The following is a 21701-nucleotide window of genomic DNA, read 5'->3' on the forward strand; positions in this document are numbered from 1 at the left end:
CTTTATTTTCTTAAGATTTTCGCTTATCTATGGATCTCGGAAACAATTTCAAATAACCCTTCTCGTGAAGAACGATTCCTATATAAATATTCGATGTAAATATTGTACATTCATTGATTTTTTTGCGTAATTTATTTATTATTTTGTTCGAAAGAGCCATATTTTTGTTACTCGATGCAATATTATTTTTTGTAATTTATTTTGTATGTGAGCACATGGCTTTATAAATGTGCCATTTGATATTTTTGGTGATTCCTATGTTTTATTTACGGCCAAAATTCTTTGTAGGTTTTCCAATGTTCTATAGTAGAATCGATGTACGCTTGTCCGATACACCATACTGGCTACTTTTAAAATGTATATTTATTGGGAATTTTATAAGAATTCCAAAGTTATATTATTGTTGTAGTTATATCTACCCTTGAAGTCCTATTAGAAACATACACGAAACATTGTTTTAGAAATTTTGTTGTTATTTTTTTCATTTTCATTATTTTGGACTTTATGAATTAATTATTATTCGATCTAAATTCTTAACCAATCTGTTTTTGCCAAATTTAGATTACTGATCGGGTTTACAACTTCTAAGTAAGTACTGTTTAACGTATCAGTCAGATAATATTATAAATAAATGTTTTGTTTTTTGTATGTTATTTTGAATTTAAAAGTGGCCAGTGTTTGTTGTCCCGGGAAATGAATTTTGCTATGTGCGTTTCAATTAACTGTGAACACAGTTCAAGAGAATGTGTCATATTTTATAATAAATAACCATCTATGTAATAATACCTGTTTTTTTATTTACCCTTCCTTTATGATCTACTCGTATCTTTCATGTGAAGATGTTAAACATTCAGAGGTTTTTGTGAATTTATAATTTTTATAGAGACGTAACTACATTCGTATAGTGATAATTTTTTCGATCGTAATTAAAAACAGTGCAAACAAGATTCGCATTCAGTAATACAAAGTATAATATTATCTGTAGTGATACAAAGCTCACCAAAACGTGACAAAACTCCACCCATGGTACATGCGAATAAGGTTGAATATATTTTGGCCTATACTGCTCAGCTTATGATATAAAAGGTTTATTTCTGAATGATTGCTATGAATATTTATATGTAGGTCGCATATTTATTTATTTTTATGCTTTATTGTACATACATACCAGGGCAAACAAACTTAGACTATAAATAATATTGTTTGAATATGATAAAGGATTTCAAATAAAAAACATTCATAATTGAAATAATTTATTCAAATTCTCCATTTTCACTTCAAATTATGCGTTTAACACACGAATCACAGAACAATACACTATATACAGAGCTATCAATAAATAAACTATTCAGACGCAACATTTCTATAAGAAATCATTCGATCGAAAGCAGGAAAAGAACTACCGTACGTCGCTCTACAGCTCGCTGAATCTATAAAGATCTATTGTACTACTAAATGCACCACAATCGTAACCGATTACGTCTCGACCCCGTTCCGGCATCGTATCGGAAACTTTGAAAGGATTCTCCGTAGATTCCGCTAAGAGTCGCAGATGGTTCCACGGTGGGAGCTCAGGAATGAGAGGAGATTCCGTCAGAGAAGCACTTGGAGTAGTTCCGCGGCGGTCACACGCAGCCGGCGCCCCAGCAGCCGCACCACGGGATGGAGTCCGACTGCGGCACGGCCGACAGCTTGCGCGACTTGTGCGTGCACGCCGAGCCCAGGGAGTTCATCGACGAGCACATGCTGTTCGTCCGCTCGTGCTCCGAGTGTGAGGTCGTTATTTCCTGTGAACGTTCAATTAAATTAATTAAACAATATATAAGCATATAAAGAGTATCTTCTACTAGCACGACAACTAATACTATGATACGTTTGAAGTGCAAATAGCGTTGTACTAAGGATCCACCGGCTTACATGGTGATTGTCTATAGAACACACGTCTAAATACCCTAGCAGGGCAATCACACGCGAATGCTTGCCCCGGGAAACGTGAAGGAGGGAGGGGAAGGTAGTAACAATAAAAGATTTGTACGTAAAAAGCAGGTATAATAAATAAATACATATACTACTATTACAATACAATACTATACTCACAGGGAAGGTTAGCGTGTGACTGCCCTGATAGGCCAAGCGGCTACCTAGAGAATTCCTGAAAAATTGTGACGTTGCATATTTTAAAGGGATAATTTTGAAATTTAACAATCGAACACTCACACCACGATTCTTTATTGACGTGATTAATTTCAGTTTTTCAGGAATTCCCAGAAATTTGTGGGTTAGCCGTTCAGCCTATAAGGCGAGTCTCTACATAGTCCAATATATACCTGATAGCTGTCCCGCTTGTACCGCGGACACGAGCTCGACGACGACATGGTGTTCCTCGGTCGGTGTCTTGTGCAATGCTTGTGCTTCTGTTCGTGCTCCTCTATCAGTCTCTCGTTGTCACTCTCCACTTGTATTGGGCCGCCATTTTTCGTCCCATTCTTCACCTCCTTTTTCTTCTCTTTTCTCTTTCTCTCCCTCTTTTTAAATGTTAGTGAAAATCGCTTCCGCTTCTTTGCTTTCGGCGATTCAGGCCGCGGCTGTACAGTCGACTTTTCTCTCTCTGAACGACTTGTGTCATCGTCCGGCGGTTGTGCTTGTGATTCTGAATCAGTTTTCTGTGTCACTTCAGTGCGTGAAGAGGAATCCGCCTCCGTCGTTTTGTATGCAACCTCTTTTTCTAAATTAGCTAATTCCATTCTACGTAATCTCTTTGGTAGTTTGTTTACAGTTGCATAAATCGGATCTTCATTTTCCCCAACAGGCGCTGATCGCGATCGAAAGAAGAAATCGAACTTTTTTGGCTTGACTGGTATCCGTCTTTCAACAAAGACGACCGTGCTAGCCACTTCCGTAGTTGTTGTTTGTATTTCATCACTAGATTTCGGACTGGGAGTGCTCGGTATTGGTGTCGTTCTTGGATAGTCGTATGTTAACTCGATATTCTTCTCTGTGACATAACATTTTGGTTGTTCCTGACAGGGTTCTTGTTTGGCACTTTCATCTCGATTTTGGCAGCAGCAATGGTTTTGTAGAATCTTTTGGGTATTGCACATGAAGACTGAATTCTGTTGGATGTATGTTGTGTGTATTGTGGTTTGGGAATGTGTAACGTCTCCTGCTAATTCTTGTAAATTATCAGCAGTAGGGAAGCGCGGAGCTTGATAAGGAGCCATTACGAAACCAGGTGGCGGAGGTCCCGCGATATGGCACGGGTGTGCCGTCACCGATTGGAAGAAGCTCGGCATATTTGGCGCGTCGTGCACTAATACATCAACAGTCCGCTCGTTTTCATTGTCTTCTGTATTTGGCTGTATTTGCACATTGTTTTGGGATTGCGTGGGTTGTTTCGTCACCGGTTCCTTGTCATCTTTTTGGCTCGTTCTCTCCTCTATGCTCGATTGTTTCTTATCTTTATCGTCGAATTTGCGTTTCGTTTCTTTCTGGCATTCTTCACATATACAGGGAGTTGCGCTGCCGCTCTGAAACGGTGAACGAAATATATCAATTCGTGAAAGCATAAAGATGAATATTGTTGCAAGAAGCTGTTTACAATTTAGTGCACATAAACAGTGGGAATATTACGGCTTTTCATTTGTGGTATGCGGCATTTAAAACAAGATGTTTATTTCGAATAGGCACGTGAAATATGTGCATACTATATATTTTTATAGATCGGTGCTAGTTTGAAGTACCTACCAATATTAGAAAACACACTGAATTAGATGGTCATAAAATTCATGCAGTGCTGTTAGTTTAAAGACCGGTAAATGTTTTACTTTGTGAGTATGAGAACACTAGAAAACATCTCATTTTATGAAATCTATATACTGTTCTATAGGTACTAATTTTCCTTCGTTTATTTTATATAAGTTTTAAAAATTAAAATAGTCTTCCTTTTGAGATAGTTCATAGAATAATATATTTTCGCGCCACTGATTTGAAAGTACCGTCTTACTTTTACGTTAGGTATACCCGTTACTTTAAAAGCGTGTACATAACCAGCGATTTCGTCCAGCTGTTCCATGGCTTTCAGAAATAAAAGGTGAACTCACCTCGTGTTTGTCACGTCGGCAGTATATTATGATTTTGAGGACAAGCCATGCGTCACATTTCCGAAAGCAATCGGTGTGAATATTAAACACGCAAATTGGTTCTTTAAACATTTATAAAAACTAAACAAAACTATATGTGATGAAAGCTAACAGTTATGCTTTAATGTGTATTGGATACAACTTATTTATCATGAATTAGAATTACAAGGACTACCTAATTAAAATGAGTGTTATTAATAATTACAGTCCATGCACATTACGACGTACAATTATTGAATCATTCTGTATCAAATTATACAGTTATACTATAAAATATAATAAAAAACACATAAATATTAAAAACATACAATATTAACTATATTAAACACCACATCACACTTCATGCAGAAAACAATAGAATGTAAGAAACAAACCACCATAATTTTCTAACAAACATTGGAACCGTCCGTCCGTCACACCGAACCAACACCACACAACTGAGTTTATTTATAAATCCATCATTAGGTACAATATTCTTATAACTCATGCCCGACCTTGACTCATTTCTAAACCAAAATCTTTTGACTGTGCTCTTATCAAATTAGAGTTCAAATTCAATTCGCTAAACATTGCGTACGAGGCAATTAGCAGAAATCTTGAAATTTCTCGTAGTGGTTACAAATAGACGAATGAATCAAGTCTTTGATGTGAATTTCGCGGTCAAACTGAAGCAACGCGATTCGTAGCTTAGAGACGGTCAACTATAAAGTTTTAAACACTATTAGGTACATATAACTGAGAAAATGGGTTTGAATTAAAGTATAGGTAGTTATAACATTTTACAGAATATTGAATATGTTTCAGCATAAATATAAATAAAACCCAAACGTAGGAATGTATGAAACAGCTATCTTGCGATGAAAAGTCACACAAACGAACTCACGATAGAAAAGCTCTTTATAAAAAAGTTCCAGGAGGTGTCTCACTGTTGGTATACTAAGCTCAAAGGAGGTTATAGTTTTGCATACGCTGAGTACTTAAAAAATACTTAACCTATAAAATTCCAGACGCATTTTTTTTCAAATAGATGAATTTTTAAAACTCTATGTGAACACCCATAACAAGCAACCCGCCCAACTTTGCCACCAGCACGTGAGCTATCGTTTAAGATTATGTTTTTATAGACAAAATGCTCACATAAGAGAAGCGCTATACACCGGCTGTACGAAGCTAGAGAAGAAAACATGGATTTTCAGGAAAAATTCAGCAAAAAATTTTTGACGTAATTTTGTTGTTTAAGTATTTTTTACGTGATCAGTGTATGCAAAATTAACAAGTCTCTTCGCGCTTAGTATACCAATAGTGGGACACCCTGTATAATGTAAAAATTAATTAATGGCTACAATAAACTATTCCAACAAATTTTCGAGTACGTATGATCCGTATTAAATACATACTTATATTACAACTCATAGAGCAATGTATCTTGTTATTTTGTCAGGGTCTTTTTGAACATTAGCCCTTCATTTTTATCACGTTGCCATTAAAAATAGATTTTATGTCTTCCAAACTAGAATCCGTGGGCTTTAAACGATGGTCAATGTTTTATAGATATATTTTCCAATAAAAATAATACAAGAGTATTGAAAAGTATAACGAAAAATATTTTCAAAGAGAGTTGCTGTTTAATAGAAACTAGGTCAAGTTTGTACTTGGCTGGAAATCGATGGACTTTTAATGAAAAATAGAAATGGTAAAAAAGGTAGACATTTCTTTGATATACCGATCATTTACTACTTTACTTAGTTAATTCTATTTTTATTTATCAGACAATAATTATCAATTGATTGTATTTGAATCTCGTGTTCAATGCTTTGGAGAGCTAGGTACAAAAATTAATATGGACCTAAGAAAATGTTTTCCACTATCTATAAATATCAAAACAGTTCTACAAATGATCAAAAACATGCTCTATATTAATTAAAATATACCTTTGATTTTTTCTTTTTAATTTTCACCGATTTTGACGGCTAGAAGATAAGATAGTGAGCATATTAATATTATTATTATATAGCCAAGTATGTAAAAAATTGCGGTTACGTACCTAGATATTATAAAAATATCAGTTTTATTTGAAGTTGTTTCCTTACCTGCGCTTCTATCTCCCAAAAATCGAACTCAATAAAGAATTCTAAATATAACATACAATTATTCTAAATGCTTGTAGGCTATCTAGGCTATAGACAGGTCAGTTACCTGTCTACTCCGAATTTGTTTTAGGCTTTGGACGTTTTATACTAGAAAATCTGTATACATTTTATAAATAGAGCTTCACAGAAGCTAGTTGAATTACAGTCTATGAAATTCGATAGTGTCATATGAAATCAATAAAACATTTACTTTTTATTATAGGTAGGTACTTATAATTCGAATATTTTATTTTTATCATTTGATATTTAAAATTTAACTCGAAACCATTGCTCTACAATGTAGTGTTCAGATCATTGATGTCAAAGCCGATATTAAAAAGCTTCAACTTATAACTAATTTTTATCCTTAAAACTTCTGCAAGTGTTGATAACTATTCAATTGTACAACGACATATGCCATTTTTTTATCTATCACCCACTGTGCTTCTTCCGAAAAGAATAGTCCAAATAAACCAATTATAATTAGTGTCGCAATACATAATTTTCTTCATTATGTAGTAGGTAAATTCAAGGTTCATTATATATTTAAAACCTTCTATTATATTAATAAATGTGTTCCCTCAATAATTACCTTATTCTCCTGCTCCCCCTCCTCCGGCACGACGGTGAGGTCATGAAAGGCGACAGCACGCGCAGAGCCGTCGACGCTCGTGCACTCGGGGCATGCGCTGCACATCGACGCGCTGTCCTGCCAAACGATATAGTGCTTTATTTATTGGATATATGACTCAATATTGTGTTATGGATGCGATGCTTGAAGCTGAGAAGCTTTGGGAGCATGACTTACTTTAATGTTATTTTATTACAGAACACTTTATAAATACGAGAAAAACGCAGATCGATCGCGGGCAAAAGCAGTTGTAAGTAAGTAACCTACTAATAATCCTTTCGTTATTATTAACTTAATTTATCACTATAATATTTTATCCAACATCATAACTAGTACTGCAATTTTTTATTGTAAATGTGATTCTATTTTTATTGTTTTTATAGGTTTACACGTAGTAGCCTATCTGAATGATAAAACCAAATTGTATTGAAGGTAAGTCACATATACGTGTCTATATTGGCTCATGTTTATGAGCACCATAATTGGCTATCATATCACATACGCTTAACAACTATGGAGACATCCATTCAGACGAATCAAATTAGTTTCCGGTAATATTCGTTAGTCTAATTTGGAATAAAAGATAGTCTAATTTGGAAGTCAGGGTTGTTGAATCTCTGTATTTAAAATATATCAAAAATTCACTTGCAAAAAAGTTACAGTGAAATAAAGCTTTTAGGAAGCTTTAAGCTTTGGAACTTTGTTGAAAAAAAAGCTTTTAGATGATGTTGTAAAGGGACTAATTTTACTTCAAGAATGATGGGTCTAATTTTGAATAATTTCACAGTAACAGTTATTAAATTAGTTGAAACTTGAAACACAACAGAACATAATTATTTATTATTTGTTAATTATTCAAGAGAAATATAAATTGCCATTAAACAGCAAACCACCCTTTGAATTTCAATGTACTAGATTTGTCACAAATCTATGTAAATTTAGTGTGTATTAAATTTAGAGTGAATACATAAATAAACAAACAATATGTTATAAATATTACGTACGTCCGAATGTTCAGGTGAGGAGCGGCGCTCGCGCAGCATACGGTCGAGGCGGTCATACTCGTAGCGGAGGGCGGATATCTCTCGCTTCAACTGTTCATTCTCTCGTTTTAGCTTCTTTATGTCTGATTGCCCTGGATTTATATTGAAATTAAAAATAAATAAATAAATTCTATATTAACAGTATTGCTTTATAAATTTGATTAATTTCTGAAAATATACATAATTAATCTCAACGCGTCTCTTTTGTAGTAATAGTTTTCTAATTACAAAAACTCACTGAGGCAGTATTTCAACATAACAATAATTATACTATTTGTGTTTTTGATTACGTATGGTAGAGCACGCAGAGAATATAGGTGGTAAGATAGGAATAGGTAGAGCTATTTGGTAGAGTCAGAATCAAGTTGGAAAGAATATAGCATACTAGCTTTCCACCCGCGGCTTCACCCGCGCAGTCAAAGAAAAACCCGCATAGTTCCCGTTCCCGTGGGATTTCCGGGATAAAACTTATCCTATGTCCCGGGATAAAAAGTAGCCTATGTCCTTTCTCGGGTATCAAAATATCTCTATACCAAATTTCATTCAAATTGGTTCAGTAGTTAAGGCGTGATTGAGTAACAGACAGACAGAGTTACTTTCGCATTTATAATTAGAGAAATTATAATTATATTTAGTAATAGATAGCATAAATTCAATGAAATAAATAAAAAAAAAAAAATAATATTAGTATGGATTCGCGGAGATGCTCTTATAATTTCCCCGTCTTAAATTTATTACTTTTTATATTATGTCTGAGTATTCACTTTGTAAGTTTGAAAAACTACTTAAATAATAATTACCTCTCTCAATTTCTGCATTGATATTGATTGTACGCAAGCGTAATTCTTCGTTTTCGTATAGCATGCCCCGCGAGGACTTGCGGTCCAATCTGAAAATATTGTAATTATTATAAACAAAATAAATATAAATAAATAAACTTCCAATAATTTGGTAATATGAATATTTAAAGTTTCACATGTAGAGTCAAGTCAAAGGAAGATAGAGTAAGACTTCAAAGAATCAAACATTAATTAGTTTGATCATAATTGGGTACCTATCGAAAGAGATATTAAATAAAAAATATATTTATTTAGATAGATACTTGGTTCCACAATATAACTACAAAGTTATAAAGAGGAGATATATAAATAATTTGGAAAGTGGACATAAAAATTATAATATATAAAATAGGTATTAATATAGTAATAGATAGCATAAATTCAAGGTACATAATATTATATAAAAAGTAATAAAATACATTCTAATAAATATGTAAATACTTAAAACATGCACTAGATAAAGCAATTAAGCGAAATACTATACGAATAAAAATATATAAAATCTATGATATTAAATAATACGTATATAGATATAGAGTAACCGAACAGCAGAGAGTTTTGATGTGGTTTTGATACATCTGAAAATAAGAATTCTTTATTCTTTGTCTTTTACACATTTATATCGTAACTCTTGACAAAAGAACAATAGACACTCGTCTAGTTGTATTCAGGCACAAATGAAATAATTCTGACCTTGAGCTTTGAGATTCAAGTGGCTCGTTTGAGAAATCCTCTGTTTTCAGACTTCTGAAGAATATTAGACTGAGATTAATCTTGTTTGACAAGGCTTGTCTAGAAACTTAGTAGGTAATTTTAAATATTTATATTATATGCTTTATTTTTTTTTTATCTTACCTACTCATTATAGTTACACATACAATTTAGTTGACACAAAAAGTACAATCCCATTTTTTCTAGATGAAGATTCAAATGTTGCAGTGAGAAATCATAGTTTATTTATTTTTAATTTCTATGATGATATAGGTAGTATAGTCAGTCTTTTTGAAATTTTATTAGGCATCGTTTGGATAATAATTAGCACCTATGTAAATGCATTACCTTTTTAATCTATATTCCAAACATGTAGTATAATTTATCCTTTAAAGAAAATATATCGTAGACATTAGTTGCCCTTCTTGTATCGTACCTACCCCTTTCTCACCCATAAGGTAAGTTAATAAATAAATAAGAAAAAATATGTATCTACTAAAAAGCAATAAATAAATACATAATACACAATACACAATGCTGTTCAGTATGCTACTATCTATTATTTTCTTACTTGCGGTTTGGCTTGACGTTGACATCTTTTCTGCGCGTGCGCAGCATGCTCGCTCCCGTCATGCCCGACATGCTGCTGTTTTCTCGCCATGCGTCGACTAATACCTGTTGAAATGGAGGTCTACATGAAATAAGAGAATGGGACTAGCGATTTATGTGTATTTGGAATTATAAAGAATTCTTTTGGGATTAGATGGTGTAGATCAATTTGAAATTTTTGTAAGTGAAGTCATTGTTATAACAATTTGGAAAATGCATAGGGTATAGTTTATTAGGTCGCGGAAGAATTCTAACCAATACCCGCGGCCCCATCATTAAAGCGGCTCCGGCTCGACGGAACACAGTGGGGTTTTAGTCGGTAAGAATCCGACATAACCCACGGCTCCTTCCCCGGGGGCCGTGGGTATCTTTGGAAGATTTCCCCACTATAAAAAAGGGTAGTTTATTAGAAACCTAGTGTTAATACTACTTTATTAGGGTCATTTATATTATAGGTAGACATTGTAAAGCATTTTTTCATATGAGTTAAACCAACTGAGTGTCCACTTGCCATTCTTGATAATGCTAAGGTAATTGCCCCTACTTACCTATACACATTACAATTAAGGAACCAATTAAGGGTGCAATTCCAATATTGCCCCTGCTGCAGGTACGTGAGTAGCCGGCTTAAGGTACTATATTACAGAACGAGTTTCAGAACCTACCAATAACTCTATTGCCAGCAGTTTATTGACTTTCATCAACATCACGATTGTGTCAATATAGTCAATATAATCTTGTTTTCAGATACAAACATTCAGAAAACGAATTCGCAATTTTTTAGTTCCAAAACTACATAGCTCATAAGAATAGTACAATAAGGTGATGAAGTAATCAATAAACGTATAAATTATTTTGTAGCCACATCACAAGGACAACCTCACACGTGTTTCCAATAATCCTTTTAATATGAGATATAACGTGGATTTAAGGCGGGTATTAATTTTATAATCTTCTTCGTAATTAAAGTTTTATATATGTAGCACATTATCCCTTATTAATATGATCGATTCTTATAAAGCTTGGAACATACTCTCCATTGATGGCAATTCAGATTTGTTGTAATGTTTACCGTGATATATTTATATAGATACTATTAAGTCTTTAGAAAAAAAATCAAGGATAGTTCTAGTCTACAAATAAAAATATCTTAGAAAATAGAAGAAAAGGATTACAAAATTTACAATCTATCATCGCTAAGCTGAAAAACTATTGAGATTCTCCGACGTTTTTGGTAACATCAGGCAACATTTTAATGTCAATTTTAAAGCGCTTGACCATCTCGCCTTATGGTACGCTAGAAGGATGTGGATAGATCTTTTCTCTGCAAATAAAATACAGCAAGAAAAATGGCCATCATTTATAGCAGTGGCGCTTACATTTCCCCTCTGCCATATCCATGGTAATTGATTGGATTACTCCGTTACACTGCTCACGGCATACGTCACAGTGCAGCGCTATGACACGAGTTGCAATAATCACGTGTAGGAAAATACTCGATTTTTGTAAAATCCTCCCTATTATGTCTTCTATCACGAAATACTAATTGACAAATAAAACACTGATTAGATTCATATGAAATACGCATTCTCATTCGCGAATTTGTTATTTTCTCTACCAATTAGGCAAAACAAGAGTTTAATAAAATTGGCTTGCAATAATGGGCATAAGGAATAACCTAATTAATCTTGGATTTTTTATATTAAAAGCGTATAAAGTCAACGTAGAGCTTAAAATAATTTCAAACTAAACCCAGTAGAAAAAGATTATGTTGAATGCGTTAAGTGAGAGTTGCTTTTAGTAGTCGTTTTAATCATCGAACAATCTTATATATAAAAATGAATCGCAAAATGTGTTGGTAAGCGCATAACTCGAGAACGGCTGAACCGATTTCGATAATTCTTTTTTTATTATATTCCTTGAAGTACGAGGATGGTTTTTATGTAGAGAAAACGTAAATATGTACCACGGGCGAAGCCGGGGCGGACTGCTAGTTTATTATACAAATTGAACCTTGTACTAGCTTATAAACGATACAATTTAAGAGAAATATGGCCCTATTAAACCCATTTTTGTAAAATGAAAAATATCGCATGACAAGACCTAATTTTAAAGTTTGTGCCTGAAGTTTTATTTTAGGATTTATACAGCTATATTTGTGATCGCGTGATATAAAACTCCTAAACTAGAGCAAATATTGGTTTAATTTATTTCCAGAAAAGATTGTTAATGTGAAAACTTTCTCTGGCCTATTTTTAGAGATAATGAAATGCGAACGAAAATATATAGGAATTGCTATTAATTCTAACAGAAATCGTTGAAAATGTACTGTATGATTTTACGTCTTTAGAAAAAGACAAACATTTCCTTGAAGTATCAAACAAATTGTTTCTCATTATAAATGTTATATATAAAAATGAATCGCAAAATGTGTTGGTAAGCGCATAACTCGAGAACGGCTGAACTGATTTCGATAATTCTTTTTTTATTATATTCCTTGAAGTATGAGGATGGTTCTTATGTAGAGAAAACGTAAATATTATGTACCACGGGTGAAGCCGGGGCGGACCGCTAGTGTCTAATAATTTTTCTATTGTTCCCAGTTTTACCATAGTAAAAAATATTGGTAAGTTTCATGTCGAGAACGCAATAAACATGCTCCAACCACTCAGCTATGTGCATGCGATGTCTTTGATACGCGAACTGAGCTTTAGCGATATCAATAATTTGTTAAGTATGTGAGCAAAGGGATTACCGAAGTTTCATTTAAAACAAAATTGGAGCTCATCAAACGTAGACTATATATGACGTTACCAGTATTTAATATGCAATTAACTTTGTTGAGATAGAATTTGAAGGAAATAATGTAGAGTCGGTAAGAGTGTAAGAGTGTATTATTAAATGTTTTTATTGCATTGCACCCTTGGTGGGTTTTACTACTCCTTCAGCATATTGGTCGGTTTGGTAGACATCAGGCTAATTTCGCCTTTTCTCTGTTGGAAAATAATTGATAGCGAAGCAATAATTACTTGAGTAACTTTAATGATATAAGTAGTAGATACCTAATTCCAAAATTTTTAGGAATAATATTTACAAACACAACTCTAACACAAATTTTATCATACTATGTTTTTGACCTTACTTCCAAACATATTATTTTGTACATAAGCAAGTCGCAAATACTCTAAAAGAAGGTAATTCTAGAAACTTCTAACCCACTCGCTAGATTGGTCTTTCCTAAGGTGAGTGTTTGACCGCAATCCCGTCCTCTGCGGAGTGCCGACCTAATTAGCACTCTTGGAGCTGTAGATCTGAATTAATAACACATTGTTTATTTGCCCTAGATCTTGCGATACCTGGATCCTTGATAAGGCATGGGAAGGGAGGATTTGATGTAAGTTTGTAAAAAAGGAGGAATAAAATTTCTAGGAAGTACGATGAAATCAGTTTATAACAAATGTGTTGTATAATAATATATTAATAGGTATGTTGTATGTTTTATAATATGTAAAATAAGGAGCTGTAGAATTTAAATCAGTTATATAAATCTTAAAAACGTATCGACATTGCGCTAAGCAGACTTTGTGAATTTGAATTTTAACTATCTTCATGAGCCGAGTTATCAGCAATTCTACGATTTATGCCGTTTCCTAATTATCTACAATTAATTATGCTTAATCCTTTCAAAAGGTCCATCACGTTGTTTTAATACTATCTATTTATATGCCACCAGTTATGAAGTAAATTGGACCACAATATCTAGCTTATTCATTGTGCTTTGCATTCTATTAAAAGAAACAGCGTCTTTTGCAGAATCTCACTTACAATGGCTGCTTCGAAGCCTCAAGATGGCAGGCGTGACAAAGAATACCTAATGAAAATCAGCGTGAGCATTTATGGTAATTCTAGCTCAGTTATAAACGAGTAAAATATTAGGTTCGTTAGAAACGGAACAAGGGCCGTATTATTTCCAGACAGTTTACGCTGTGAACTGACTGGTAAATTCATATAACCATGGCTGGTTATTGCGTTTATAATATGAATTTGCCAGTCAGTTCAATTCACGCCTCAAACTGTCTGGAAATACCTACGGCCTATGTACGGATTGAAAACAGGCAAAGTTATGTAATAATAGTTGTATGTATTGACGTAATATAAGCGGATTGTATTGAGTGACTGTTTTATTAATGTCTAAGCACATTAGACTGTTTTAGTTTTATGTTTCATAATTGGACCATTTATGTTGAAAATTAGCATTCGAACTGGGAATAGATTGTAGCCTTGTTTGATTTTTGATACATTCATTTACTAAGTATAATGACTAGATGTCTACCTCCGGCTTTCGTTGCGTATATTTCATCGAACGCGACATCTGTTCCCCATACTTTCCCTTCCTTATTTCACTCTCTTTTAGAAAAAAAAATCATGACTTACTAAAATGTTGTCTAAGTATGTCTATATAACCTTAAAATTTGTTTCATAGTAATTTCTACTGAAAACCATAACAACTTCATTGTTTATCGAGTGTTGTCAGTTTGTTATAACCTTCCACCGCTGCGGCCGTGACAAAGTATATTTAAATGAAACCGTATATGTATAAAGATTAATCTTTGCCATTTATTCACACTTATTGTACAGATAAGATATCATTTCACTGTCTAAATGTTTATTAAATGCACGCGCAAACGTGTCTGGAATCCACTTGTAAATATTTTCATGAAACTGGTTTGAGAATATTATGTATTTCTTGATATATATATTTTTATTATATTGTCAAAAGAAAACCGTGTTAGTTACCCCAACGTTACACCATTGCAATTGATTAAAAAAATCATCATGGACTCTTAATAATTCGAAAATCGTATAAAACACGAATAGACGGCCGTGACCGAAAACCCAGTATTTGATAAAATATCATCATCATCATCATCACTACATAGTATAAAACAAAGTCGCTTTCCCTGTCCCTATGTCCCTATGTCCCTTTGTACGCTTAAATCTTTGAAACTACGCAACGGATTTTGATGCGGTTTTTTTTAATAGATAGAGTGATTCAAGAGGAAGGTTTATAGGTATAATAACATCCATTAAATAGTGGAGAAGTACTGTTATTTTTGAGGTTTCTAATGTGAGGTCGTAAATAATTACATTTTTTCCGCTTACACTGCAAACGCAGGGTGAACCCTACGAGTTTTATCAAAATAATGTACTAAGTAGGTATTGTACACATTGAAAAGGTCTACAGAAAAGTCCGTGATGGTATATGTCTATCTCTTATGGATAACCAAGTGGATAACCCACAATTACTTTTTTTTTCATTTACTTTTTACGACAAATAATGGTTAATTTTCGAAGCGATTTTAACCAATACAGCATTAATCTTTAACGAATTAAATACCTTGAATACATTGTTCATTTAATATAGATCTATATAGCCCACAGACATGTATATATAAGTAGACAACGCAAGTACCGCGATCTGTATGAAAACCAAGCGTGTCATATTTTTTGTACTGACCTTGACGCGTTATGACGTCACGAGCGCTTTTTAGTGATGTTAATTTCATTTTACGCTAAATCGATTAGGCCGCCACTCGCGCGGCGATTCTAGTATCGTCCTATCCCATCGAAGTAAATCGAAAGAAATCAGATCAAACTAGATCTATGTCTAAGAGGTAGTAAATAAATGAATCGTAATCGATTACTAAATCGATTCAAGACAGAAAAATGATAATTACCATAGACAGAGGGATGATAAAATAAAGTTATAAACCTTTTAATATTCTAACAAGTAAACTAATGTGTTTTAGCTTTTTCTTACATATGCCCATTGAGTTACCATGTACTACGTACTAGAGAGGCCATCGAAAGAAAGTAATGAAACTTTCAATCAATCAATCTTTATGTCCCGTTGCATCGATCCATTTTCCTTTTATGTTCGGGTTACTTGGAAAACTGAAAAAACAAACATAGTCTAAGCAATAAGGAGTTTTCTTAAAAAACTCCCAAGATGACACTTTAACTAATGGCGTCCATGTCATAATATTTATTTTTAGTACCTTTGTATTAAAATACTTAAAAGTTCTAGGTCAAGTCGTATTAAATGACAAAAAAAATCTATGCCTTTTTTTCTGAAAAATTGCTCCTTCAAATTATCATTTTTCTGTTCGATTATAAAATCGATTAGAATCGAGAACTGTTGCATCAAATGAACATCACTAACCACAAAATTGGACAGAAAAATGAGAACAGAAAAATGAGAAGACGCTATTCATTGCTTGTTATCATACGACGCGATCTTTACCGTGCCAAGTAAAAGCCGCAATGTATTCCGAATCATTTCGTATGATTTGGTATCCGTGTTTGTCACGATCGTTTTCCACAGATATTCTTTATTTGATTTTAAAATAAATAGTGCATATTCTGATTAGAAAATTACTTACCGGTGGAAGGAAACATCTCTGCTAACTCGGCCACTCACAGCTGTGGAGTTTCTACAGTTTATAACGGCGTAATTCGGCATTTTACTTTATTCAGCTTCACGTCTTTCCTTGGCGAACTGCAAGCGCGGACTGAGTGTAGGCCAGCGTCAAGTAAGTTTCATAATCGTAGTTTGGACACGGGAAGTACATACACTCGCTTAGTCTATCTTGATATATGTCCGTGATATAGCCCTTTACACGTGAATATTTTCGAAGATATTACAGATTTAAAAATTGCGGGACGTAGCGTTTGCGGCGGTACCGGCCGGCCGCCATTGCACCCGTGCGAAGCCGGGGCGGGTCGCTAGTAATATCATAATCTGAATAAGAAACACTGCCAATTCTTTGAAATAGTTCTCAATTGTCATTCATCAATATTCATTATTCAGTTGATAGATTGCCGATACTTAGAATGATTTATTTGAATTGAATAATTTGAACTGCAGCTTATTCAAAAGTAAAAGTAAAAAGTAAATATCACCTAATCACCCTCAAAGATAGAAATAAAAAAAGTGGCAACCTCTAATCTACAATGCATAAAACCTTTGTGTTACCATAAAAGGCGGGTTATATTAAAAACATATTATACATATAGGTTAATGAAATACTCAAGTACGTATTTATCGACAAAGTGTAGCTCTCAGCTGAAAGAAACAGCTGCATCGGCGGTTCCCAGTCGTGCTATAATGCTCTTCTCCAGTTAAAACAATAAAATGTTTTACGATCACGACATCGTAGTGGCCATGGCATTTTATATGAAGATCTGAAACGTCGGCCTATTTCTCTGCTCATTGTGCAGACAGGCATGTATAAAGGTTTCAGACAATTCACTACTTTGTCTAATTGTTCTAAATTGTTCTGTTTGAGGTTCATATTCTGTTTTATGAAGATGCATTTGCATGATGATGTTGTATGTTCAAATACATACATAATAGTTTTTGTTGAAACTATTCCAATTTTCATTGAAACCTAACCTAATTTCTGGATTGTCGCTACCTTAATTAGATTATCATTGAAAGCGAATGGGAAGAAAAAGAGATTAGGTATATATATTATATTATGTTACATGTATGTATAATGTATGTATAATACATATATATGTAGTTAAATATACTTTGCTATTAAATTCAGCCGAAACGTAATAATTATTTTGGCTGTATTTTTAGATTCATTCCCTAGTCCCTAACGACAGTGAACCTTTTGTACTTTTGCGAATATTATTTTTATACGTTTGCGGTTCGCCCGAAAAAGGTTTCCGGGGTTAATGTTGGTATGAAACATGTCACAAAGGTTTTTTTTCGAATAAATGTTTTAAAGTTAGTCTGAGAGAAAATGATTTGCACACGTTTCCGCTCAAAAACATTACATTAATGTCATAAGTGAAGTTCCTACTTCAGTCCATTCAGGATGATTTTAGCCGAGTCCTTATGCACCCTTCTTCTTAGAATAGAAGGGTGGTAATAATTGCTTCTACACGTACCCTCTGAAGGAGCCTCGATAGCTCTTTTAAAGTCAAGTTTTTGAAAAATGATAATGTTTAATATTCAGAATTGAATATTCATTAAATGTTTGAATAATTGTTTTAATAACATCGATCTTGATTTCATTTATTTGTAAATTTTTCAAATATAAAAGTTTTGGTAATACGTAGGAGATTCTACTTTTGACGACTTTTTATAACAGTTTAAAATTAACTTTAACTTAACAAGTAAGAATATAAAATAGTAAAATGTGTTTTAATAGAACATGGAAGAAATAAATTCTACAAGGTCTAGACTAAGTCTAGACTTTGGAGTTTACATCTAGATGTGCTGGCTGACATCTAGACAATAACTCTAAATTAATATTTACTAGCTTTAACTCGTCACTCTGTAGTCTATGCAAATACAAGATTGAATAATATAAGTTTGCGGATAAATAAACTGAGGATGTAGAGTTGTTTATTGTGGAAGAAAATTAATATTTATACAGGGTGTCCCGCTATTGGTATACTAAGCGCGAAGGAACTTGTAGTTTTGCATACACTGATCATGTAAAAAATACATAAACAACAAAATTACGTTAAATTTTTTTTGATAATTTTTTCCTGAAAATCCATGTTTTCTTCTCTAGCTTCGCGCAGCCGGCATATACCGCTTCTCTAATGTAGGTAAGCATTTTGTCTATGAAAATATAATCTTAAACGATAGCTCACGTGCTAGTGGCAAAAATGGGCGGGTTGCTTGTTATGGGTGTACACATAGAGTTTTAAGAATTCATCTATTTGAAAAAAAAATGCGTCTGGATTTTTTTAAGTATTTTTTACGTACTCAGCGTATGCAAAACTATAACCTCCTTTGAGCTTACTATACCAACAGTGGGACACCCTGTATACAGTTAAATAAGTAATTTTTCTTTTTTTAAATGTCTTATTTTATAAATTAATTATCTCTATTTCTATCTTTATACTATTTATATAAATTACCCTCGATATTGTATTAACTCCTCTCTATAATTTTTGTATTGTTTGTGCCAGACATATCCATCTGGATATGGCTTTACGCATTTGCCCTTCCCCTGTATTTCAGGGTGTATTTAAACGAAGCCCTAATGTAATCTCCCAACAGCGGCTATCTAGTTACGACTGTAGCCTGTCCCTTGCTTCGTTTTGGGCAATTGAATTTCACATCTATTTTAATAGTTGTTTATCAATTGGTTCAGCAGAGAACGAACCTAGGAATTATTATTAGTTGAATAGGTTTTTATAGTTTTTTTAATAGATTTAAAATAATAGATTTGTAATATATAATAATCTTGAATATATAAACGGTATAAAATGTAAAAAAAAATCATGATAACAACGCGTAAACTTTGATGTTTACGCGTTGTTATATGGTTGTTAGAATATTGATAATTTTGTTAAAGAAATAATTCAAAAAATATTAGCTCTATCTAATATGAAAATTAGTGAAGTAGTTTTTCAAATTTAATCTAGTTTAAAACGTGGATCAATATTTTGGGTATTATTATCATAGTAAGCGTTAGCTTCTATTAAGTATTCTGTGTCATAGTCTTGTAACCAAGCAAAGCCGAAACAAGCGCTTAGTATATTTAAAGTTTAAACGTCAGAATACAATACTTATCTAAATAAAATACATTAGATATAAAAGTAGGCTATATCGCTTATTGCGATTTCTTCTAAGTCACTAAAATCATAAAATAAACTGTGAGGTACCTAATAAGGCAGGCTGAATATAACCAAAAAATATAGTTAGTTAAAATAATTATATAAATTATGATACTAAAATAATTTAAGTGTCTATCAATTATTTATAGATACATAAAGTAGACACCACAGAGAGAAAAAAACAAACATTTATCAATAATGAAAACGATAGAGCGAAGAAAAACAATAAATTGTATCGTCCAGGTGAGTATTATATTCATAACATACAAATTCTATATTAACAAGATAAATTTCAAAACTCTACATTTTATTTGTTTTGATGTACACAGTTTCATAATGTTGAAACTAGATGGCGCTGCTTAAATATGCATAAAAATTGGCTCTAACTTTATCAATTAATATCATTAAATTTATTAAATGCTGCTTCATTAGTATTAAGATACGACATAATTTTTAATAATATTTATATGTCTATTAGATAATTAATAAGTACAGCTAGCCTGTAATATATAAGGCTTACTCATTTTTCTAATTCGATGAATATTGTATCATGAAATTAAATGAAAAAGGTGTAAATGAAGAGATGTAGCGATAATTAATAATCATTATTTATAAATTACATTCGTAAAATCTATGTATATCCAAATAAATATAAAGTTATTATTTTATTTTTCTAAATTAGTAGTACTTACTGCCTGTTTAGTTTAATTTCAATTTACTGTAAAATGGTAGGAATTAAACATTTTTATAGTTCGTCATTACAATACAATTTGAAATGTAGAGATCACATTTACCGAACAAACAAAACGCTATAAAATTACAGGGTTTACTTAAGTATTGTCAATATTAAAGAGCACATAAGATAAAAAACCATAATTACATAAAACCAACAACATTGAAAACGTTAAACAAATAGGTACCTAAAATCGAATAAACTTTAAATGCAACACAACCCACGTCTAAGTGATAATGAAACTAATAAAATTACAATTAGCAATGTCAACCAACATCTACAAGTTTTCGAAAAGAGAACTCGCTTGAAAACCGAACCTGCTACACACTAAATAAACTTTCAAAAAGGAACGCACTTCAAAAACCGTGTCCAAAGACTAAATAAACAGATGCGGCACTCGAAATTCGACTAACCTTAATGACACTCGTGTTTGCGACGTGTTTATTTCTCGGGACAGGAGGCCGCTGACTTGCCGGTCTCTGGGTAGACTGGGTGATGACACTTGGCTGCACTTGACTTCACTCATGCGCAGTGGTGGCTTGACCGAGTTACGTCTCAAGGTAACGAAACACGATTATGTTTTATCGAGAGCTGTTTCCACTGTTTTTTGCTTATGAATATATTACTATCATTGACACTTTGGCAATTAAAACTTTATCAATTGCTAACGATTATAATTATCCGTGTAATAATATAGAAATACTATGTTACTTTAAGGTTAACCTTACACGCATGTTATTCCTACCTCCAGAGGACTGTGTAATTATCGTGCACCTTATAAAAAATCGTAGCACTTAGAAAATACTTCACTGTAAAATTGAATTTCAAATAGAAAAATAATATAGGGACAAATATTTCACTTCACTATTATTAAAATTATAAAACACACATCGACTCACAATTGACGTGTATGTCTAAGTAAGAATGAACCCTCAATAATAGCCGTTTAGTTCAAGTTATATAAATAGGTAGTACAATATTATGTTTTACAAAGTATGCGTCTTTATTTTACGTCATCTTTGAGGCTTGGTTTTATTCTATGTTTAACTTTTCACATTAAAATGAAAGAGAGAAATTCATAGAGTACTTTTCTGCATCGGTCATATAACGATAATAAAAATACAATTCGAATCATGTGAACATAGAAATCTAAATAACAAGACATGTAAAGCTCTATGTAGAGTAATAAGTCATTAATTTTCTACTTACTTATAAGTGA

General features: G+C 32.9%; 1 protein-coding gene across 3 annotated transcripts in view; it reads right to left on the bottom strand.

The window, feature by feature from the left end:
- Positions 1 to 1243: 1243 nt before the first annotated feature.
- LOC149897897 (uncharacterized) overlaps positions 1244 to 21701 on the bottom strand; it is a 49519-nt gene continuing 29061 nt past the window's right edge. The window contains exons 1-7 of one of the 3 annotated variants that reach the window (XM_090115741.1): positions 20896 to 21406; positions 10064 to 10167; positions 8743 to 8831; positions 7904 to 8034; positions 6861 to 6977; positions 2328 to 3527; positions 1244 to 1787 (exon numbers count right to left, since the gene is read on the bottom strand). In XM_090115741.1, coding sequence (XP_089971867.1) covers positions 1626 to 1787; positions 2328 to 3527; positions 6861 to 6977; positions 7904 to 8034; positions 8743 to 8831; positions 10064 to 10134 — 1770 coding nt within the window. In that variant the 5' untranslated portion in view covers positions 10135 to 10167; positions 20896 to 21406 and the 3' untranslated portion in view covers positions 1244 to 1625. Of the gene's footprint in view, positions 1788 to 2327; positions 3528 to 6860; positions 6978 to 7903; positions 8035 to 8742; positions 8832 to 10063; positions 10168 to 20895; positions 21407 to 21701 lie in introns of those variants that run through there. The other 2 variants (XM_090115740.1, XM_090115742.1) reach the window with 2 other exon arrangements.

Source organism: Colias eurytheme, chromosome 24, assembly GCF_061535395.1.
Source record: "Colias eurytheme isolate Ceu_HAF_F1 chromosome 24, ilColEury1 Martin Lab GWU primary, whole genome shotgun sequence".
Taxonomy (NCBI): Eukaryota; Metazoa; Arthropoda; class Insecta; order Lepidoptera; family Pieridae; genus Colias; species Colias eurytheme.